At 42.1% G+C, this 25,569-nt stretch overlaps 1 protein-coding gene across 1 annotated transcript in view; it reads right to left on the minus strand.

The window, feature by feature from the left end:
* Positions 1-25,569, minus strand: part of LOC122801160 (heterogeneous nuclear ribonucleoprotein U-like protein 1) — a gene marked incomplete in the record, with an annotated part of 399,977 nt that overhangs the window by 343,568 nt on the left and 30,840 nt on the right. Inside the window, 1 exon segment of the mRNA XM_044070719.1 lies at positions 21,460-21,589. Within this exon segment, the coding sequence (XP_043926654.1) occupies positions 21,460-21,589 (130 nt within the window).

Genomic DNA, 25,569 nt, shown 5'->3' on the forward strand with positions numbered 1-25,569 from the left:
AAAAGCGCCTCACTGACTACCGCCGAACCCGAAGCTGGCTCCGGCTGCGAAGAATCCTGTTTGGACCTCGGAGGCCTATCCTTGTCCTTGCGTTTCTTTTGAATTCCGGTTGTCGGTAAAGTATCCGACGACATCCTGTAATTAAATAGTCTACCGAAATAGTTCAAGGCCCAATCGTACCTACGCTTGATAGTGCGAGAATTAAACCTGGCACAGAATCGACAACAAGAAACGTCGTGGTCAGGGCCTAAGCAAGGTAGACAGTAAGAGTGGAAATCTTTATGAGGTATTTGTTTTCCACACGATATACAATTAACTTTTTCTGACATCGGAGGAGCAAGAAAAAAGTTTCCCCAACGGGGTACTTAGCTTGAGAAGAGAAGTTGAAAACTTCGGACCAAAGTCAATCAAAGCACGTTGTTCTGAATACGCCAACCAACGACTTGCGAGCTGCTTTCCACCGCATGGCAAGAAAGACTGGAGAAGATGGCGTCGGCTGTCGGCTATGTACCTCTGCGTTCTGACGTCAGGGTACTTGCTGGTACAGCCGACGCCGGACCCAGACTTTGGAATTCTGGCCGACCTCGGGCTGCCTGCCGGCAGGAACACCCTACAGTTATGACTGCAACAGTGAAACACAAAGAACATCCCAATACTTCTCTGCAACTGTGAGGACTCCAGCAAACAGGAATATGCACAAGAATGCCAAACAGAAAAACAGTTTAAACAAAACACACACACGACCGATGGTTAAAACAGCATTCAGACCAGCGGCAAAGACGTTCTGAGGCTGAACCTCACCTTTATGCCCTACCCTAGGTAACAAGTGTATAGGTGACATTCAGTGTGCCTTAAAGCAATGGTAGAGTCAGTCAGTGGGCTTCACGGCAGGGAATCCCATTTGTAATGGATACTACAACGGTGTATGTAAGGACAACATGTGAGACTATTAACTTTAGCTACTTTGGTCAATAATAAAATGCGTTACTCATAATGATTAGAGAACATCACACCTGTATACAAAGAATGATATATTTAGAGAAACACAGACATATCTTAGTGGTTAGAAAAGTAGGAGTAAGACAGTTAAAAGTCAACTTAGAAAATTCAAGATCTGTTAATGGAATTTCTCAGGAAGTGTTCAGTCATTTAGACAAGAGCAAAGCCAGGAAGTTAAGACAGATGGGACTTGAGAAGAGTTTTAAAAATTTTTGGAGGTTAGCAGTTGTCAGATTTTTTTTTGGGGGGGGGGGGGGCAATTCCACATCCTGGAGATGCAAATGTAATAGAGAACCTCCACAGAAGTTGATGGCCTTAGCGACTTGCAAAAGAAGCTTGTCAGAAGACCTCAACTGCCTTGTACTGGATTGGGCATAGCAGTTTGTTTTTCATTAAGTTAACAATTGAATTGAAGTGGGTATTGAATTGAGTAGCTACACTATCTAGCGTGTTTGTGGTGGAGAGAGTTGGGGTTACAGACTGGCCTGGCTGTAAGAGGAGATTTACAGTTGCCCAGAGTTTTCTGGGGTCTTTATAGTATTTGTTGGGTTGCTATATAGTAGAAGGTCATGCCCCTCCCCCCCATTGTTTTTTTTTTTGTTATTTTATAAATAATTTCTTACTTGCCTGTAACAGTTTAGTGTGGCCAGACTTTTACTGGAATGGTACTGTAACCAAACTATCCCTGGTTTTGAGGAGTTTTGTTGCTTTAGTTAGCCATGGGGCATAGTCTGCCTTTGCTCTTATAGTTCTTTGGGGGGCTTTGGCTATTCAGTATGTCTCATAGAAGTACGATACTCAACAGATAAATAGACAACGCAGCATGCATCTAAATATAGTACTTTTGGGGGAACGTAGAATTTGTCGAACAGGTACGTAGTTAGTTGGTCACAAGCTATTTTGGAGACACCAGAAAGCATCACCACCTGATAAAGGTCATGGCAAGCTAATAATAGGAGGTTACTAGACTATCGGCCCGGGTGCCACTTCACACCTAGTAGTTTCTTCCTAATGTAATGCCATACATTCTCAATCTCTGAAGCTTCTCCATTATTTGAATACTTTCCTTATACTTATCCCAATTAGATGGCGAGGTGGAAACTCTCCGGTAGCCTCCCTCTGGAAGAGGAGGCTGGTCCACCAAATCCAATTCCTTCCTGCTGCAATTGTTTAACAGCTCAGCTTATGAGCCACAACAAAATGATCAAATATAAGCAGAATATACCAAAGGACTTGGTGGCCAGTGTCAAAGCAGAATGCAGACAACCTCTCCTGCACTTAAACTAGCACTTTACCAGACTTCTTGTAGCAATTACTGTAGCACACAAAAGGGCTACCAGCACTAAAATGTTCTACAAGAAAAATGACCCAGTACTTATCAATGCCCACCCCTACAGGCATCTCTTAAAAAAAAAAAAAAAAAAAAAGTCAGTTCCCTGTGCTTTCTCCTATTAACCTGGTGAACTTGGGCATCCTGAGGCAGTGTAGCAACTGCACACAGACAACCCTCTCCTCTTACCTCCCAACACTCAGACTCGCGAGAGATGCACTTGTATATAAAAACTGGAAGCCATGCACTTTCCAGCCAAGATCGAACAGCTGGTCAAGAGAAGTAAACACTTGCACCATACCACATGGAACAGAGAGCCCTCCAGAGCACACACCAGCACCGCCTTCACATAAAAAAACACACACACCCCTTCGCGGAGGCTCTCAAAAATCTACCCAAGCAGCAAAGACCTCCAAGGCAGAAATGCACTTGACCACCACAACACACTAATCATGAGACAACTCTCCTAAACAGTGTGCCACTCAACTAAAGCCCCCCCCCCCAACCCCCCAAGTCAAAACAGCATGCCCAACACACTAGTCATAGGTGACTCAATAGAGAAGTACACTGATGTCCCACTCGCTAGGTTGAACAAGGAGAAAGTAAGTCAGCTGCCTGTCGGGCGCCAGGGTCAGTCACATAACGCATGCACTAAGGTCCCTCAACAGGTATAAATATGACTGTCATTGTACATCTGGGTGTGAATGATCTGAGCCCTACCTCCCTGGGACTACATGGAGACACAAAGGAACTCCCGGATTATGCAGCCTAGGTGGGTATGACCCTAGCCCTGAACAGCATCCTACCATCACCCAGAAGGATACCACAGTAAAAGCAGAAAATGATTGAATTCAACAACTGGATAGGTTTCTGGAGAAGTTTCTGCTGTCATTCTAAGGGGATCCAGTATCTGTGCCTGGGATGACATTATTAACAGACCTCGATGCTTTGCCAGAGATGCCCTGCATCTGTCACCCTTGGGCTTGCAGATACTGGCCAAGGTTCTTGCCACCCCTATAGTGCCTTTTTAGGTGGTGTTCCAAAGACCAAATTATCACCGCAACAGCTACAAATGCAATCCGAGGGTCATGCTGCTCAACACTAGAAGTTGAAATCTCAAAATGCACTCGCTCGAATCACTCTTTAAAAACAGAGAACATTGACACTTGTGCTGTAACAGAGACCTGGTTCAAGGCAGCAGAAAGCACCCCTCCACTACCAGGCTATAACTCATTCCACACCTTTCAGCCCCACAACTTGGACCAAAGCTCCAAAGGCAGTGGTGTTTCCATATTCATAAAGGATGCACACACCTCCAGACTGGTAGCCCAACATAACACATCACAGATACTTCAGGTACAGCTAACACTGGGTAAGACAGCGATTCAGGTCGTAGCCTGTTCTAGGCCCCCAACCATGTCCAAAGACTTTCACTCCACGTTCGTAAGCACCCTGGAGAATATTAGGGTACACCCTAACACTCTTACTAGGCGACTTCAACTACCTCTCCATTAACTGGGAAAACTACTCATGTACCAATACACTTGCCCAACGTTTCCTGGAGTTCATTAATTCCAATGCCCTGGACCAGCTGGCTCTTACCCCCACCAGAGGTAGCATCATCCTTGACCTAGTCATTACTAACATGGGCGACCGTTGCTCTACACCAATAGTCAGCTCCTCCCTGGTTAGATCTGACCACAAACTAAACTAAATCGCCTTGGAAATCCACATCCCATCCCCCACCCAGGTAACCACCATGAAAAGCTTCTCCAAAGCTAACTTTGAGCTCCTAAAAAACAGAGGTGGCTAACTTCACGCCACCCATGCAAATAGTTGTATGACCGCCAAATCATACACCAATGCACTATACACCATTGCACTGTACGAACACATACAAAAATGCATGGATCTCACCATACCTAATAGAACAAAGACGCTCTCCTGGCAAGGAAGCTAATCTGGTGGTCCCCTGCCATAAACAAAACTACAACAGAAGGAGGGCACTGATGTGGAATAAGGTGGAGTTGCAAGACTGGGAAACTCCCTTATCAGCCTCAACAAAAACTTCAGATCCCTCATCAAATCCTCTAAAACTAGCTATGAAAACAGAATTGCAGCAGATTGTTTGCATAAATATAGAAGACCATCTCCACAGCAATACCCAAACTAGCTCTGAGCTACTGCACAATGGTACCTCTTTTACCAAGCCAAGAGATAGCCAGTATACTGGCAGACAGATTCAGTGCCAAATTTACCCCCCCCCCCCCAAAGGACCAGTCACACCACCAGTAAATTGGCAGGCACCCAGTATTACTGCTGCACAGTTTAAAACAGCACTGTCCAAGGCCAAAAATACAGCATCTATGGGAACTGACAATATCCCTGGCTGTGCTCTACATAAAATATGAATGAACTGGCACCTCACCTGTGTGCCCTGTTCAATCACAGCCTCACCTCAGGCTTTGTCCCTACCGAATGGTGCACTGCTACAGTCATCCCTCTCCACAAAGGAGCAGCGACTACAGACCCTGGGAACTATTGCCCCATTAGCCTGACGAGCCCGATATGCAAAGCTATGGAACGCATCATGGACCTAACAAGGATATAGGGAATCTCCAAACCTTGGATTCCACACAGTTTGGTTTTGTGAAGGCTAGATCATGCTTGGTCAACTTCTTTGAGTCAGTCACCAGAGCTGTTAATGAAGGCAAGGTGGTTCATACAGCCTACCTTGAACTGGTCAAGGCTTTTGATACCATTCCCCATTCAGGAATACTAGGTAGGTTGCAAAGTGACTCACAGATCGAACCCACAGTGTGAAAGTAGCTGACTCCAAGTCAGACTTCTTACTAGTGACGAGTGGAGTCCCACAGGGTTAGGGTTCTGGGTCCTCTCCTGTTTGGCATCTACTTCTCTGAAGTCCAGGCCAACATGAAGGGACTTTGGCCGACAAAAATCCCTGTTTCCATGAATTATCACACTGATGGTAGTCCACTGAACACAGAAGGAGTTATAAGATATCTGGGAACACAGGTTGACAGCAACCTCTCGATCACTACATTGCTACTGTGGTCAGAAAGTCCTACGTGGCACATCTCATTACAAAGGGTTTTGCATCCAGAAGAAAGAGGTAGTCTCCCTCTACTCTTCCCTCAATTAGGCCAATCAAGTACAATGCCCCATTTGGCATGTACCTCACTAGACACTTGCAACAACTGGAGAGGCCACAAAAGTACCTCTCAGAGGATCCTAAGCCTTAAACACTTGTCCTATATATGGAAACGCCCACAAATGCCTGGTGTGATAGTCAAGACAAAATGACAAGATCCTCGGCTCGATCTGGATGAACGTATTTTATACAAAACAAGACAAGACAACCACCGATATTCACAGGTTAAGCGCTTCCATCTGAATGTAACCAGACTTCCTCAGAACAACAAGTGGATCTGGAGTATTTAAACAACATTTTAGGCGCCAAACACTGAAATAGCAATAGCAATTTAAACAGACAGTACACTAAATAAGTTATGACTACTTTTATACACTGCTTTAGATTCACTTAATAAAAAATGAGGTATATATCCGATAGACTATTATAAAAGCTATTAAACATATTTGATGATTCTATGAGCAAAACATATTTGATGATTCTATGAGCATATATATATATATATATATATATATATATATATATATATATATATATATATATATATATATATACACATACATACATACATATACACACACATACACACATACATGCATATATACACACACATATGCATGCATACACACACACACACATAATAAAAAGATATGAAAATCTATGTACATAAAAAAATCTGAAAATCTATATTCAAAAAACTCAAAATCTGATGACAGTGTCATAATGCCCTATAGCATAATACCCTGTACAGTTGATAACATTGTACGCTATATGATGTGCTAATATGTCATACGCTATAGGAAATGAAAAAAATAAAAAATAAAAATGAAAATACTAGACAACTCAAAATGACTGGAATTGAAGGCTACTAGGCTAACAATAACAGTTTTATACTAATATATTCATTAATTCCTGGAAATCTAGTGGCATCAGCTCTCCTTCATGGCCAACCAAGCCTTAATGTTGCCACCAAATGGAGAAATTTTTACCTGATCAATAATGACAAATTTGAACTGATGGTCTTCACCGTTCATAGCAATGTGTCGATATAAGGCATTCTTATTATCCTTTACCCTAATACTATATAGATGATCGTATATACGTTTCTTAAACTGTCTCTCCGTTTTGCCGATGTAAAAAGCGGAGCATATCGTACACCTGGCTAGGTAAATTACTAACTTGGTATTACAATTGCCAGCTCTACTCACAATACAAGTCTTATTGTAATTATCCAACCCGATACCTTCAACTTCATTGATTGCGTGACATTGTTTACATGTACCGCATTTTTTGGTACCAGTTTTCTTATCACATGTTAGTCGGTCCCATATTCCAAAAGTTTTTTGATATTTGGTCCTGTCTTATATACAAATTTTGGGCGAGTATCCAGAATTTTAGTGAGTTCATCATCAACAGTTACTAGATTCCAATTTTCCATAATAATGTTTTTAATAAAGTGTACCACTGGTGTGTACATCATAACACATACCCTATTTCTTCGTTCAATTTTCATAATTCCTTCATTATTCAAAGGACTACCTAATATGTTTCCCAGTAGGGGTAGATACTTATTACCCCACTCATTCCCAAAGTATTCAACTACATCACACAATAGTGGAAGAGGATATCCTCTGGCAATAAACATGGACTTAACTCCAATTCCATATTCATGATTTCAACTGTTGATGACATACGGGCAGCTCTAATACACTGTCCCTTAAAAATGTTCTTGAACATGTAAGTTGGATGGTTGCTACTGAACTCTAAGTAATCGTTAGAGAAAGTTTCTTTTCTATAAATTAGTGATACAAATCCTAGCTCACCATGGCTAATGTGTGTGTCTAAATAGGCAATCCCTGCATCACTGTAGTTGTATGTAAATTTTAGAAAATCTGTGGTATTGTTAATGCAGTCAACAAATTAACTTATCCTATCAATGGGGCCCTTCCATAAAACAAATTATCTAAGAATCTTGAATAAGCCATGTATTTGTTGTACTAAAATTCCGTCTCTCACTCGAGCATAACCAAGTTGGCAAAAATAGGGGCACACGATGCTCCCATCTCTACCCCTCTGGTCTGCCTGAAATATTCACTCTCAAAATGTATATAATTATAATCTAAAAACAAGTCCCATCAAGTCAGTAATTAGATTTATTCGATCCCACTCCACGTCGGAATATTTCCTGAGGCTATTGCTGAAATATTCTAAGCCAATATCTTTAGGAATACAGGAGAATAAATCCTTGACATCGATGGTTATAAAAACCAAGGCTCTACTCCAAAGATTGGGAGTAAGCTGTCCTAGAAACATCCATAAATCCTTAATTAAATGTGGGATGTTACTGTATACCTGTCAATAAATGTGGGATGTTACTGTATACCTGTCAATGGCTACACCTAATGGAAATGTTTTTGACCTACTGCCAGAAATTATTGGTCTGAATGGGGGTTTTAAATAGAATTTTATGTATTTTAGGAATACCAATGATGGTGGCTAAAACAGGAAATTCCACCCTCAAGAATTGATATGTGTCATTGGTAATCCTGTGGTCAATCAAGTATTCTTCTATGGCAAGATCAATGCGTCTATACCCCATATTAATCTCATTTAATGATATAGCTTCATAATTGCCTGAATAATATAAAATGTTATAAATCTCATTTATATAGTCCATCCTATTATACAGAACTCCACCCCCCTTATCAGGTTTCATAACCCTAACTTCTTTGTTCTTAACTAATTCTTCCAAACATGCACGTTCACCTGTAGTTAAATGTTGATTAATACTACGTTGAATGTTTTTATCAGTCTTATATAATTTATTAAGACTTGTAGACTTCCTGGCTAGCCATTTTTTCAAAACATGCTACACCAGGGTATGTACAAGGAATACAAGTACTTTTCTTCCTTAGTGAACCATGTTCAAATGAATTTAACATCCAAGTTGCCATCCTTAAATTGGACAGCTAAATTTAACCTCCTACAGTACAATTTCAATTCCAGGATGGTATCAACCAAATTAAATCCAACAGTAGTGACAAATTTCATACCTTTTGTAAATAACCTAAAAAACTCCTCAGAGATGTTAATGTTAGTGTAGTTGAATACTTCTAACCCATTATTTGTGTGTACAAAGTTTTCACCATGTTTGTCAATGCCAATTGAGGAACGATTAGATGCATCAACAATTGTTTCATCACCCAAGCCAAAATTTTTTGATGTCCTTGTGTCATCACCTACTTCATTTACCTAATTCTCCTGTTCCATGGGGTGAATGCACCTTTTGGAGCAGGATAAAACCTGCCCCCCTGAAAATTGGTGCCCTTATTCACCTGTCTATCAGATTTATTTTGATTCCTATCCCTTTCAAACATCTGATATTCTTTGGGCCACATATAAGCCCTATTCTCAGCATACTGCTCAACATCACGTTCAATTTTTCGAGATTTTCTTTGAAAAATACCTTTAGCGTTTTGATTGGCAAGGTTGAACTGTTTCATACAAATCTATCCACTGAGAGTATGCCTCATTGTTAATAATTTCAGTGTTCAATATATCTATTTCCTGCAATAACCCAGATAATTTCTCATCATTTTTCTTAATTTTCATATAGCCTATACCATAGCTACACCATAGCTATCAAATAGCTGATTGAATTCACCAATAGTTTCACTGTTTATCTCTATACCCATAGGTAATTAAAAAAAACTCAAACCTTTGGTTACAATATGCATAGCAATACATTTTGACAGATAGGCATTATCAATTTTTAAACTTTTAATGGAATTTCCCAAAAGGTATATCTTGTCCTTAATAGACTACTTCGCACCACCAACTTGTCGTCCTGCAGCATGATTCTCTATATTAGCATCATTGTTGTTAAAATCATAATCATCACTGAGAAAACGGTCCAAAAAGTCAATATCATTACCACCCAACACTATCAGCTGTGTAAATTTTATTTTTCTTATATTTATTACTTGTGGTTTTATTATAATTAGGGCTTGAATAGTTAACATCAGTACCTTTAAAATTGTCCATTTGTACTCTAGTGGCTGCAGAATACGTTTTAATGGTCATCGGGCGTTTGGGTCGTGCCCAGAGTCTATCCACTTCATCCCGATCATGGAATAGACTGAAATCAAAAGCAAAATCATTGGTCGAGACATTGCTCACATTGAAGTCCTTGTTGCGAGATACCAGGTTAACATCCTCAGCACATTGCGCCTGTCCATTAGGTATATCAATCTGCGTGCTGCAATCCACCCGGTTGACTGTATGAAGCTGTTAACTACATGACTAGGATCCATCAGCGGAAGGTGTAACCTCCTGCGCATCCATTGGCTTGTTCGCCTCAATTGGTGGCTCCCCCTTCGCGTCACCATTTGCTTTGCTCACCTCAAGGGTTTGTAGGGCTGCCAAGGTACGACCAACAAGTTCAGTTAAGCGGAACATTTCCTCTTTTAATAAAGAAACATCAGTCTGAATTTTGTCCATCTCCTCCTTGTTCAATAAAGCCTGAGGGCTGCCGATGCTGCTATCCATACCAAGCCACAACCAATGTAACACCACAAGCAACTGTAGAAGGAAACACCCACAAATGCCTGGTGTGATAGCCGAGACAAAATGACAAGATCCTCGGTTCGAACTGGATGAACGTATTTTATACAAAACAAGACAAGACAACCACCGATATTCACAGGTTAAGCACTTTAATCTGAATGTAACCAGACTTCCTCAGAACAACAACAAGGTGGATCTGGAGTATTTAAATAACCTTTTTAGGCGCCAAACACTGAAACAGCAATAGAGGAAATGTTCCGCTTAACTGAACTTGTTGGTCGTACCTTGGCAGCCCTACAAACCCTTGAAGAGAGCAAAGCAAATGGTGACGCGAAGGGGGAGCCGCCAATTGAGGCGAACAAGCCAACGGATGCGCAGGAGGTTACACCTTCCGCTGATGGATCTAGTCATGTAGTTAAACAGCTTCATACTGTCAACCGGGTGGATTGCAGCACGCAGATTGATATACCTAATGGACAGGCGCAATGTGCTGAGGATGTTAACCTTTTATCTCGCAACAAGGACTTAAATGTGAGCAATGTCTCGACCAATGATTTTACTTTTGATTTCAGTCTATTCCATGATCGTGATGAAGTGGAAAGACTGGGGCGACAAATGCCCGATGACCATTAAAACGTATTCTGCAGCCATTAGGGTACAAATGGACAATTTTAAAGGTACTGATGTTAACTATTCAAGACCTAATTATAACAAAACAACAAGTAATAATCAATATAAGAAAAATAAAATGTACACAACTGATAGAGTGTTGGGTGGTAATGATATTGACTTTTTGGACCGTTTTCTCAGCGATAATTATGATTTTTAACAACAATGATGCTAATATAGAGAATCATGCTGCAGGACGACAAGTTGGTGGTGCAAAGTCATCCAAGGACAAGATAAACCTTTTGGGAAAGAAATTATTTACCATTAAAAGTTTAAAAATTGATAATGCCCATCTGTCAAAATGTATTGCTATGCATGTTGTAACCAAAGGTTTGAGGTTTTTTAAATTACCTATGGGTATCGAGATAAACAATGAAACTATTGGTGAATTCAATCAGCTATTTGATAGCTATGGTGTAGGCTATATGAAAATTAAGAAAAATGATGAAAAATTATCTGGGTTATTACAGCAAATAGATATATTGAACACTGAAATTATTAACAATGAGGCATACTCTCAGTGGATAGATTTGTATGAAACAGTTCAACCTTGCCAATCAAAACGCTAAAAGGTATTTTCAAAGAAATCTCGAAAAATTGAGCGTGATGTTGAGCAGTATGCTTAGAATAGGGCTTATATATGGCCCAAAAGAATATCAGATGTTTGAAAGGGGGGGCCCCTGAACTTGTGTAAAAGCACTTAAACCCGGGGGCAAGAAATTTGAAAGGGCCCAAAATTTAAGCAAAAAAAACGTGGCGGATTCCTTCCGCTGTCCCGTTGAGTAAAACTAATTCCCGTAACCTTGGGAGCATATTATTTTTTATTTTAAAGGGGAAAAAACGGGAGGGTTTAAATTTATTGAGGGTTAGAAACATTTTGGAAAAGGGGTTTTGAAGCACGGGCCCGGGTGAAATAAAAAAGGGGTTACTAAAAGCTGAATTCAGAAACCTTTTTGGCTATAATGGCTAAAAAGGCTCTTGTAAGAAGAATTTTTTCCAAACCCCCCAAAGGGGGTCAACTTAAGGGAAAAAAAATCCCAAGGGGGAAAGGTTGTTGGGGTGGAAGGGAAAAACCTTTTGGGTTTTACAAATTTGGTTTAAAAAAGGGTTAATATGACCCTGTGAAAGGGGAAATTGGGGTTGAAACTTCCGGGGAAAGTAAAACCTTTAAAAAAAATTTTAAAAATTTAAAAAGGAAAGGGCCGTAAGATTCAGGGTTTCGTCCCCCAAAAAGGGTTTATTTGGTTCGTAAACTTTATGATGGTTTGAACAAAATAGCCCTTTTGAAGAAAAGGGAGGCCCTTTTAAAATTAAGGAAAAAGGATTCGGTTTTCCCGGCAAAAGGAAAAATTGGGGGGAAATTAAACCAATGGGATCTTAAAAAAAGGAATTAACAGTAACCTTAAAGGGGAAAGGGTTTTTCAAAAAAAAATTAAATGAGAATTTTGGGAACCCCCCCGAGGCTTTTAAGGCCCAAAAAACAGAGGAAAGGGGGGTAGGAAAACAAAACCGGGGGGGCCAAAATGAAAAGGGCCTTTTCCGGGGGAGGTTTTAAGCAAAATGCCACCCTGGAAAAGGGGGAGGAAAAAATGGATGAAAAGGCCCCAAAAATTTGGTTGGTATTGACAATTTTGGGGCCATCTAAATCAAAAGGTTTGGGCAAAAAAAGGGGAGGATTTTGGGCCACCAAAAATTTTTCAAAAAAAAATAATTCCCCTTCCCAATTTGGTTTTACAAAGAGGTAACCTTGTTTTTTGTTGATTTCCAACAACGAATTTGGATTAAAAGCTTTTTCCCCAAAAGGGGGAATTTAAACTTTGAACATGGTTCACTTAAAAAAAGTATATAATTTTTGAACCCTTACTGTTTTTATGGCCCAAGGGCCCCACCCCGAACTTACCTGGGGAGGGGGAAACAAAGGTTTAATCCATTTACACCACAAGGGGCCGTTTTAAGTTGTTTAACCAAAAGGGTTATGAGGGGGAAAAAGGTTGGACTGTATAAGAGGGCACTTAAATGGATTTACTAAAAGATTATAGCCATTAAGGTAAATGCTAGAACTTGAAAAGGGGAATCCCGGATTACCAAAAAAATCTGTGAGTGGGAACTAACTCTTGTTTCTATTTGGGCCCCTAAAATCTAAACGGGGGGGACTTTTATTTTTGGATGCCCCAAAAAACAAAGGGAAAAATTCAGAAAGTAATCCTTTTTAAGGACCCTGTTAGGGGAAAAACCCTTTTTAAAAAGGGGGGGGGCCCTTTCCCAGGAAACCAAACTTCCGGGGGGGGGCCCTTTTGGGAAAAAACCCCCCAGAAAAAAAATTTGGGAATTTTTTGGGGAAAAAATTGGGCCCGGCCCCTTTTTTGGAAAAAAGCTGGCCAAGATTTAGGGAAAACCCCCCCTGGGGGGGGTCCCCGGGGCCAGTGGGGGAAAAAAAAAAAAAAAAAAAAAAAAAAAAAAAGGGGGGGGGGGGGGGGGGGGGGGGGGGGGGCCCCTCGGGAAACCCCCTTGGGGGCCCCCCTAGTCTGGCCCCTATGAAATCTAAGAGCTGAGTGGGTGCCAGGTTGGACTTTTTGTATTTATTGTGATGCCCAGAAATGGAGCAAGATGGAGAAAGGAGTCTCAAGGCCGAGAGAAGTAGATGCCTTGTTGGGGCGGTAAGGAGCCAGTCGTCCAGGTAGGAAAAGACCTGCACCCCTGAAGCCTCAGGTGGGCCGCTACCACTGCTAGTACTTTGGTAAACACCCTGGGGCTGTGGTGAGACCAAAGGGAAGGACCCGAACTGGTAGTGACTGGCTCCCAGCCGGAAGCGGAGAAACCTCCTGAGCTTCTGTCCATTAGGATGTGGTAGTACGCGTCCCTGAGATCTATCGAGCATATCCAGTGGCATTCTCCCAGAAGGGGAGAATAGATTGCAGAGTGACCATTCGAATTTTTCTTTGGGGACTGCCAGATTCAGGAGAGAGAGGTCTAGGATTGGTCTTAGTTCCCCGCCTTTTGGCACTAAAAGAACCTGGAGTAGAACCCTGATCCGATCTGGTCTGGGGGAACGGGCTGGATGGCTCTTTTCTCTAGCAGATGGCCAATTTCTGCTAAAGCGCCTCCCTTGACCGGGTGGTACGCCTGGGAGGGACTGCATCTTTGGAAGGTGAAGGAAAGGAATGTGATATCCCCTGGATATGATTTGGAGAACCCAGCGGTCCCATGTTATGGACTCCCATGCCGCTAGCTGCCCCGAACGCCCCCGACTGCCTCCAGAGTAGAGCAGTCGGGCAGCCCCTCAGGGCTGCGCTGGCCGCTCAGAGAAAGGTTCCTGGACCAAGTTTCTGGGAGCCCCTCTGCCTCTAGGGCGCGTCCTCCCTGTCCTCCTCTGCCACGGAAGGACTGGTTGTCCGAGCAGGCTGGGACTGCTGCGACTTCGAACCACATCTTCTTCTGACCCTTTGGTTCCTAGAATAGGGCCTCTGGGGTGCAGAGAAGCGGATTCGACGGCAGACAGCGCTCTTCCGCCCTTCTCGCTCTGGGTCAACGCGAACGGTCTTGCCAAACAGAGCAGAACCATCAAAGGCGTCAAACGACGCCTTGAAGGGCTCAGAAACAGTGGCGGAGCCAGGCCTGACGCCTAGTGACCAGTCCTGTCCCCGCAGCTCTAGCGCCCTCCGCAGCATGGGAGAGTAGCCGCATAGAAGTATTCGTGGACTGACCTTAGAGTGGCCATTTTGGTGGAGTGCAGAGCTCTGTCCTCCTCCGAAATGGACTCAGGGGATGCAGCGTACTCTTAATAAGGTCTCGCTGCATCCTAATAACATGTGCCAAATAGTTCAGCCTCACCGAAAGGTCGCCGAACTGAACATCCGCTTCCCCAAGCGTCCATCATCCGAGACTCCTTGCTCGGTGGGTGGACTGAGGGACCTCCTGAGCCAGTTCCTCTTTGTGGCCGCCGCCATCAACATGGCATCTACAGGAGGCCCCTTACCCAATGGGTCCTGTCAGAAGGCGGCTAAGGATTTTGTCAGGTCTTTTGGGAATTGGCTCCACGGTGTCCGGTTCCTTCCACGCCCTGGTGGTAATAAGGTCCACCAGGGGGTCGGCAGGGACACCCAAGAGGTAGACGGGCCCGCTTTAATGCCTCCAAGAACACGGACTCGTCCGAGGAAGACTTGGGGCAGACCACCCCCTGATACGGGAGTATTTCCATGATGTCTCCGAAGGAGACATCCTCGGGGTGACCTGGGAGCCTTCCCTTCCTCCAAGTCCGTGTCTTCAGTGAGAGACTCAGGGGAGTCAATGTGCCTCCTTTTGACGTGATAAGCTTGCGAGGAGCCTCCTCTGGGGCTGTCAGAGGAGTCCTCGCAGCAGCCATTTGCTCCATAGGAGCAACTTGGGGCACAGAAACGGGCTGTCCCAGGGGCCGGATGGTGGAAGCCTGGCCCAGTGCAGAGGAGCGGGGACGAGCCGGCAAGTGCCGGGGTCCGGAGACCCTCAACAGAGCCCTCTCCACTACATCAAAAGCCAAGGGGAGCCGACCTCACCAAAGGATCCGACAATCGGCTCCCCCTCGATCCGAAGAGTGGATCGGAACCGCGCGAAGCACTCGGATCCGGCGACAGCGCGCCCGACACACAGACGGGCGCCGGCGAGCACTGATCCCCGATCCGCTCGATCCAGGCTCCGGTGAGATCGGGTCCGCACTCGAGGCATGGTCGGATCCGGTACCAGTACTATCGGATCCGACCTCCCCCGCCCGCTGCTCGTTTCCAGCTGTTCAACCCGGAAGCGGGTCGGAGAAGGAGCAATAGGCTTGAAAAGGGTGTTGAGCTCCCCGGGGGGAGGCAAGAGCACTCCCATCTGCATCTGGGCCTGGATGAACCTTCGCATCATCCGTCCAGATCAGCATCCGAAGGCTATGGGTAGATTCGACGAGGCTACCGAGGTAGGCCTGGAATGCCTCCTCGATAGCCTCGCCGAGATCGGGTCTCCTCCTCCTCAGGACCCGTGAGAAGCACACAGGTGACCGGAGCCGCAGAAGGAGGAGACCGCCCAATAGTGAGGCCGGGGAGAAGCCGCTAGCAGGCGGGCCGAAACAGAGGTCTCGCCCGCCGCTTGTGGTGCTTCTCCTCCGTCCTTCTTAGAAGCATCCCTCTCCTGTCCTGGAAGCGGGAGTTTGAGTCCCAGGAGCAGGAGGGGTGCTACAGGGGAACAGCTGCAACCGCAGGAGTCCCCGGCGAGCTGGGTCGGAGCCGAGTCCGGGCGGTAAAGACCCGCCAGGACCAGCTTGACCTCCGCTCCCTCAGTGCCCTGGGGTTGAACCCTGCACAAATGGAACAGCCAGATGTGAGGTGTTCAACCCCAAGACATTTTGACACACCGAAGTGTGGCCATCAGCCGGTGAGAGCTTATGGCCACACTGAGCATTTAGAAAGAATGACTTAGGCTGGTCAGCCATAGTCAAAACTTCCCAAAAGTTACAGAAGTAACTTAACAAAAACCAAACAAGCACACAGGCCTCACACACACTCCTAATGCACTGTGCTTAGGAGGGAATAAAAAATACTACTGTAAATAAATTTAAACTAAAAACAGTCAATACACAAAGGGAACCTACAACTTTCACACAAAAAAGTTTAAAGAAAGCAAAAAATTTCAATTTTTATACAAGAAAATACCACTTAGCTGAGAGCTAAAGAAACCACATCCAGTTACCAGCGCGGCAAACTGGATCTGAGGTCATGAGGGTAGAGCAGGGCATTATGGGTGAGGGGAGGAGCTGAGAGCTTGGATCCATAGCTGGAAACTATGCCGGTTCGGATCCGATATCGGATCCATAACCCACAGGTTCCACAGGTTGCAGACAAATGAATATCCTACTTCAGATCGTATTTTATACAAAACAAGACAAGACAACCACCGATATTCACAGGTTAAGCACTTTAATCTGAATGTAACCAGACTTCCTCAGAACAACAACAAGGTGGATCTGGAGTATTTAAATAACCTTTTTAGGCGCCAAACACTGAAACAGCAATAGAGGAAATGTTCCGCTTAACTGAACTTGTTGGTCGTACCTTGGCAGCCCTACAAACCCTTGAAGAGAGCAAAGCAAATGGTGACGCGAAGGGGGAGCCGCCAATTGAGGCGAACAAGCCAACGGATGCGCAGGAGGTTACACCTTCCGCTGATGGATCTAGTCATGTAGTTAAACAGCTTCATACTGTCAACCGGGTGGATTGCAGCACGCAGATTGATATACCTAATGGACAGGCGCAATGTGCTGAGGATGTTAACCTTTTATCTCGCAACGAGGACTTAAATGTGAGCAATGTCTCGACCAATGATTTTACTTTTGATTTCAGTCTATTCCATGATCGTGATGAAGTGGAAAGACTCGGGGCACGACCCAAATGCCCGATGACCATTAAAACGTATTCTGCAGCCATTAGGGTACAAATGGACAATTTTAAAGGTACTGATGTTAACTATTCAAGCCCTAATTATAATAAAACAACAAGTAATAATCAATATAAGAAAAATAAAATTTACACAACTGATAAAGAGTGTTGGGTGGTAATGATATTGACTTTTTGGACCGTTTTCTCAGCGATAATTATGATTTTTAACAACAATGATGCTAATATAGAGAATCATGCTGCAGGACGACAAGTTGGTGGTGCAAAGTCATCCAAGGACAAGATAAACCTTTTGGGAAATAAATTATTTACCATTAAAAGTTTAAAAATTGATAATGCCCATCTGTCAAAATGTATTGCTATGCATGTTGTAACCAAAGGTTTGAGGTTTTTTAAATTACCTATGGGTATCGAGATAAACAATGAAACTATTGGTGAATTCAATCAGCTATTTGATAGCTATGGTGTAGGCTATATGAAAATTAAGAAAAATGATGAAAAATTATCTGGGTTATTACAGCAAATAGATATATTGAACACTGAAATTATTAACAATGAGGCATACTCTCAGTGGATAGATTTGTATGAAACAGTTCAACCTTGCCAATCAAAACGCTAAAGGTATTTTTCAAAGAAAATCTCGAAAAATTGAACGTGATGTTGAGCAGTATGCTTAGAATAGGGCTTATATATGGCCCAAAGAATATCAGATGTTTGAAAGGGATAGGAATCAAAATAACTCTGATAGACAGGTGAATAAGGGCACCAATTTTCAGGGGGGCAGGTTTTATCCTGCTCAAAAAGGTGCATTCACCCCATGGAACAGGAGAATGAGGTAAATAAAGTAGGTAATGACACAAGGACATCAAAAAAATTTTGGCTTAGGTGATGAAACAATTCTTGATGCATCTAATCATTCCTCAATGGTCATTGACAAACATGGTGAGCATTGTACACACAAATAATGGATTCAAAGTATTCAACTACACTAACATTAACATCCGAGGAGTTTTTTAGGTTATTTACAAAAGGTAAGAAATGTATCCCTACTGTTGGATTTAATTTGGTTGATACCATCCTGGAATTGAAATTGTACTGTAGGAGGTTAAATTTAGCTGTCCAATTTAAGGATGGCAACTTGGATATTAATTCATTTGAACATGGTTCACTAAAGAAGAAAAGTACTTATATTCCTTGTACACACCCTGGTGTAGCATGTTTTGAAAAATGGCTAGCCAGGAAGTCTACAAGTTTAACAAATTATATAAGACTTATATAAGACTGATAAAAACATTCAACGTAGTATTAATCAAAATTTAACTACAGGTGAACGTGCATGTTTGGAAGAATTAGTTAAGAACAAAGTTAGGGTTATGAAACCAGATAAGGGGGGTGGAGTTCTGTATAATAGGATGGACTATATAAATGAGATTTATAACATTTTATATTATTCAGGCAATTATGAAGCTATATCATTAAATGAGATTAATATTGGGTATAGACTCATTGATCTTGCCATAGAAGAATACCACAGGATTACCAATGACACCAATTCTTGAGGGTGGAATTTCCTGTTTTAGCCACCATCATTGGTATTCCTAAAATACATAAAAATCTATTAAAACCCCCGTTCAGACCAATAATTTCTGGCAGTAGGTCAAAAACATTTCCATTAGGTGTAGCCATTGACAGGTATACAGTAACATCCCACATTTAATTAAGGATTCATGGATGTTTCTAGGACAGCTTACTCCCAATCTTTGGAGTAGAGACTTAGTTTATATAAACCATCAATGTCAAGGATTTATTCTCCTGTATTCCTAAAGATATTGGCTTAGAATATTTCAGCAATAGCCTCAGGAAATATTCCGACATTATTACTGACACGATGGGACTTGTTTTAGATTATAATTGTATACATTTTGAGAGTGAATATTTCAGGCAGACCAGAGGGGTTGCGATGGGAGCATCGGAACGGTGAAGACAATCAGTTCAAATTTGTCATTATTGATCAGGTTGGTGGCAACATTAAGGCTTGGTTGGCCATGGAGGAGAGCAGATGCTCACTGATGCCACTAGATTTCCAGGAATTAATTAATATATTAGTATAAAACCGTTCTTATTGTTAGCCTAGTAGCCTTCAATTCCAGTCATTTTGAGTTATCTAGTATTTTCATTTTTTTCATTTCATATAGCGTATGACATATTAGCACATCATATAGCATACAATGTTATCAACTGTACAGGGTATTATGCTATAGGGCATTATGACACTGTCATCATCAGATTTTGAGTTTTTTTGAATATAGATTTTCAGATTTTTTTTATGTACATAGATTTTCATATATGTTTTTATTATGTGTATATATATATATATATATATATATATATATATATATATATATATATATATATATATACATACACGCACAATTTTTTTTACAGTATTTTAATAGCTTTTATAATAGTTTATCAGATATATACCTCATTTTTACTAAGTGAATCTAAAGCAGTGTATAAAAGTAGTCATAACTTAGAGTACTGTCCGTTTAAACTGCTATTGCTATTTCAGTGTTTGGCACCTAAAAGGTTATTTAAATACTCCAGATCCACCTTGTTGTTGTTCTGAGGAAGTCTGGTTACATTCAGATGAAAGCGCTTAACCTGTGAATATCGGTGGTTGTCTTGTTTTGTAATAAAATACGTTCATCCAGTTCAAGCAGAGAATCTTGTAATTTTGTCTCCGCTATCACACCAAGCATTTGTGGGTGTTTCCTTATACAGTTGCTTGTGGTGTTACATTGTTTGTCCTATACACACACACACACACACACACACACACACACACACACACACACACACAACTCTCAACTAAACTCTCAACTATTCTGTCTCATAATTGCCTACTTAGAGGCAGTCTCTGCTTGACTTACACAGCCATGTCTGACCCAGCTCTGTTGGAAATGCTACATCTAAAGAAATCCCAATCCGTCCGCACCACACACTCCAGAGACTTCAACCTCATTACCACAATTTACAGAACATGCTGGAGGGACAGGTTCATAACCCAGAGACCGCCCATGCCACTGAATAGACTTCCATACATGTCAAACAGAGCACCTCGCTGACCCTCAAGAGAAATCTTGAGGAGTGGATGGGAAACTGAAAATTCACCCAGAGGATAACTCCAGTGGCTCTACTAGACAGAGGCACTGGGAATTAAGGTTGGGTAGCACTATGCCAGGGAAATGGTATGGCTAGGCTTGTAAAGGTCCAGGGCCATTAGCTTAGTACACACCTATGAACAAGCAGCATGAGGGAACTGAAGCATTGGTGCTCCTAAACCACTTGGCATTCCAGAACACCGACTCCTCTTCAAAACATACATACTAGGAATGTACCAACTGTTAAGGCCGCCAAAAATGGAATCATAACTGTAAAGTCTGGGGCAAGAAGAGATTGTAGCACATTCTACCCAACGACAGCCCGCCACCCTTCTAGCCAAAAATGAGAGGAATGCCACTGTAGACAGTGTAAACAAGCAAAGTTAGCCACTTTAAAAAAGGTGTAGGCAAGATGGGGTAGGGCGTACAGAATCCCTGGCAGAGATGTGACAAGATGATACTGGCATCAAAAAGCTAGTTTAATCTTAAGGTGTCACGCCCTTTCTTGCAGACATAAGATCTGGGGTTGTAACAGGCTGCATGGAAAACGTGTGTGTGGTTGGGGTTCCAGACTAGTAGCATGCTAGGCAGCATTTATTTAACATTTGTTAACAGGGAAAGTCCGATTTCGAACAAAACCAACTTTCAGAGGCGGCCCGGGGAGAAATGCTCCAGATGCAAGTCTTTGTAACGTGGGAGGAAACCCAAACAAACTCAGAGGGCATGCACACTCCACACAGAAGCCACCCCAGCATAGAATCGAACCAGAGAACATCTTGCCACCGTGCCAGCCTCGAAGTTATCTTCAAAACTGGACATTTACTACTACACTGTTACCCATGCAGCCCAGAGTTATAATTTACTCACTTTAAAAGCTACACAAACTATTACACATTTAAAAGCTACAAACCTTTCACAAGAATAGACGAACAAATTGATTTTTACTTTGTATTCTTGTGCAAGCACACAACTACTCAGCAATAAAAGAATACAACTTATCCCAACAATGCCACCTGCAAAGGCACATGAAATGTGCCATATGCATGTGAATTATCTACATCACACTTCAGGCTTAAAATATAGTCCAAAGACATGGTCCTAAAAACAAAATTTCCAACAAACATTAAGTTATTTATAAGCAAAAATAACTACCGTTTATCCTCTCTGTATTCATAATAGCCATGCCCCCTCTCATCATAAGTTCTCTTTCGACTCTGCTGCTGTCTGCCCCCAGGACCACCATAACCAAACGAGTCTTCTTGCTTTACTTCATGTTTGAATCCTAGAAGAAGAAAAAAATACAAAAAAGCATTGCATTTACTTTTAATAAGACAAATTTCAATGACCACATGCACAAATTACCACCAGTACCCCACTCAACTGCCAATTATACAGAATTAATCCCACTTGAAAATGCTGTGAAACAAAATGCGTGCAGGTCACCAGAATGCGGTCTGAAAATAGACCAGGACTTCAGAATTCTGCTTCAAGAGTCAAAACGGGCAAAGTCCAACACACTCTTTTTAACCTGTTGGTACATCACCAAATATATACTCTTCATACCATCTTAAAAAATCAGAAGCAGCATTAATAAGAACTCTAAAAAAATGTGACAATAAGAAAACTGGACAGCTTGGCAATAAACTAACAACCTTCAAGTCTTTAAAAAGAATAGGCAAGGTTGAAGTGTTCTGAAGTGCCTTTTAGGTCACGACACCCTAGTAAACCCCAGGCATACACTAAAGAAGTTTACTGAGCCAAGAACGGCAGGGTTCAGTTTAGTCTTTAGCCACCCTTTGTATTAAAGATTGCTTGGTACACAAACCCCTTCTCTATGAAGTGGTCTCTTTCTGCGACTCAAATTTGTAGGTTTAAACTCGCACTGCTCCCCTGATGGAGAATGACCGAATAGCATAACCAACCTGTGCCCAGTTTAGACAGGGCTTCCATTTGAAACAAAACTACAGATCAGTTATGAAACATTCCACAGCTTTACAAACCACACACATCTGCAGTGAGGGGGGGGGGCATCAGTACTGTGAAACACCATCTTCTGGAAGAGATCAGGACTGCATTAAACTTGTTTCTTGATGTGTCACTGATGCCTACTGGATTGGAGTGGGTGAACCCATCTAGGATATGTTTTGAGCAGTGATTAGAAGTTTCCTAATATAGTCATCAAGACCAACCTTGCAAGCTTTTATCTTCAGAAACTGTCCCAGTTTCACAGACTGCTTTAGTCGTCCTATAATAAAGTTTTATAATACATGTTGTAAAACTTCCAACGTTGTGAGTTTTGATCTGCTATACAGTTCTTTGTAAAGTTTACTTAAGATGGCCAGCTATCAGGATGGTTCATTTTTGAAGTCTGCCCAGAGACGTTAGATTCATAGGCTTTGTGAACAGTCACAGTACAGGAGACATCGGGTAATAGTACAGAGGAACCAGATCTAGACCATTATCCTCAGGTGGGTTTATTACCATCGATTTACGGAATTCTCTCAAAGGCTTCTAGGCATATCCAATACTGAAAGAACAGGTGCACCAGGTAAGTAGATATAACAAAACAGGACCTGCAAGGCTAAGGACCAAGAATTAAACATGGATATTGAAACAGTTACTGGACAGAAACTAAAGAGAAGCCCAAGTTCAGAATCAAACATGAGAGACAGCTATCAAAAATCAGAGCAGAAAAGGGACCCAAGTAGTTAACAGCACAGAAATTCAAACGACAAGATAAGCAAACCAAATCTCCAGAATCACCTTAGCCTTGGAGTGACCTTCACCGCATCACAGTGGAATGTACATGTCACCCTGGCATTTACAACAGTGTCAAAATACATAGCACACAACAGATTTTAGCAGGTCACAAGCTTCATGATGTGCCTTTCCTCTAAAGTATTCTCTGTGTCTAAGCGACCTCAGAATGCGACCTCAGAATGCAGGCACTGAAGTCAAACCAATTGTACCAACATGCAAGAATAGTGGCTCGAGTTTTAACATCTTTAAACTAAAAAAGGTGCAACAACTTGGAAACGGAAAGACTTTGCAGACTACGACTGACTGCAGATAGGGTATTAGCATAGCGTGCGCCACACAAACAAATTATTCATATATTCAGCTATCCACACAATTAGCTTAATTGTACTTTTAATGTCAGAAAAGATGACGTCCAACAGCACAGTATAGACCTTTGACGCACTCTGTACATACATTCGCTATCACCACCATTTAAAAACTGTCCTCACTGTCTCAAGTTTCGACTGAAGACACTGTGGAGGTTGTCAAAAGGTTAAAGCATTACAGAAGGGGAATCTCACAGAACAGTAGCAGCAAGTGTGGCCTGCTAAAAAGGAAAACAGGAGTTACAGAATTTACCTACTTATTTTTTTGAAGAGCACAAAAATTAAAGTAGAAAGGACTTGCCAGACAGCTTATACACAGATCCTATAGAAATATTAGAAATGGTTAGAAAATCCTATGAAAATTTGCAAAATGCAGAGGAATAGGAACACCCAGTAAAAACAACTGGAAATAGCCATGGAAGACTTAACTAAGGAACTGCGACAGAAGACGAGGCTCATGGTTTAATAGCTGGGATAGGGGCAGGTTGAGGGGGGGGGGGGAGGAGGTAGTATTTCAGCTTTTCCTGGTTAGGGGTCGCCACAGTGGAACTCCGGTCTGCTAATTACCGACACCCTTTCACGCATGTCTTTCGAACGCCACTCAACCGCGAGGAGGACATGCAGACTCCACACAGAAGGCAATCCAGCAGAGAATCGAACAGGAGAACCTCTTGCTGTGAGGCAACAATGCTACCGCTGCACCACCGCGGTTAAGAAAAAAGGCAACGTATAAAAATTTGTTACCAAGAACAGATGGTATTCCTGTGAAGTCTGGAAGGAAGAGTAATAAAACACAAGGAAGGTTTTGTTGAATGGGGGGGGGGGGGGGGGGGGGCAGTACTAGCACCTTGAAAACTAGTACCCACACAGTAAAGACGACCTTCCAAACCCAATCTCAAAATTTAAAATCATTGCAAAGTATGTTTATACGAGCTTAAAATAATGGTAAAAAAAGTGCTTCCAAACGATGTAAGAAAGATCCAGACATGTAAGAAAGCAATGCTATTTACTGGTTATTTCTGATTCACAAAATTCAAGTCAGTTGGCAGTGGGATTAGGGCAATGGCAGCATCTGCTTTCCCCAGCAGAAAAGTAGGGCTAATAAAACACATGAAGGGCTGGAAAAGAAACAAGGAGAATGTATCCTCAACAAGCAAGAGGTCCTCTTTTCCTTCCGTTTTACATTCTAACAAATTAATAAAAGAAAACTAACAAACTGCCAAATTCAAGGCTATAATTAGTATGGTACGCTCAAAATTAAGTTAACTTGATTTGCAGACATTTCATGCTTGACATACCCAGAGTTGTGGAACCTTTTGACAAGAGTATTTTTGGGATAAAAAAGAAGTGATAAACCACATACCTACACATGAACTACTTCAGCAATACCCATATTTAGGAGAACAAAAGTAAATAGGTGTGTAGATCAAGAAAACTATCATTATGGCTGTTGAAACAAGAGAACAAACTAAACAAAAAACAGAGAAGCTGGAAACTCTCAAATGGAGAGTATGGATTTGTAGCTCGAATATCGCCAATAGAGGAATGCTGGAGGTGCAGTGGTAGAGAGGTAGCTGGGAACAAGGTTTTTGGGAATGTTAAATTCCCTAGAGTACTCTGTTAGAAGTACTTGGAGCAAATGACTTAAGGATATGAATGTTTTGATCTGTGGAGGCAATTCAGGTCATGTCTAATGTTGTCCAGAGCAGTTTAAACAATGTAGTATATCTTGATACTATTCCTATGCTGTAAACTCCCTATTAAAAAAAGTATATCTTTAGTATTTTCTCTTTTATGAACCCCCCCAACAAAACTGTACATCTTGCGTGTACTTACCGCTTCTAAACCTCTTCATAAAAGTTAGAAACTGTGCAATTCACGTAGAGTGTCCCTAGTGATTTATCCTTTGTGCACCTCGCCACAAACGTAGGCGTTTTACTGCGCCACCCACGTGGAGCATTCCTAGTGACCTACCTTTACTTAATAAAGCTCAGCAATGAAGCGGTAGAGCCTGAACCTCAGTTTACTACCTAAACTCTGGCTCCTAGTATGGTCTTTCTGCTATTTTATTAGAAAGAACCCTCTAATTCCTAAGAGTTTCTTTGCTTTTTGTAGCTAGTGAGCTGCAGTTATCACT

The sequence above is a fragment of the Protopterus annectens genome, chromosome 4.part1 (genome assembly GCF_019279795.1).
Source record: "Protopterus annectens isolate FY-2018-M chromosome 4.part1, PAN1.0, whole genome shotgun sequence".
Classification (NCBI taxonomy): Eukaryota; Metazoa; Chordata; order Ceratodontiformes; family Protopteridae; genus Protopterus; species Protopterus annectens.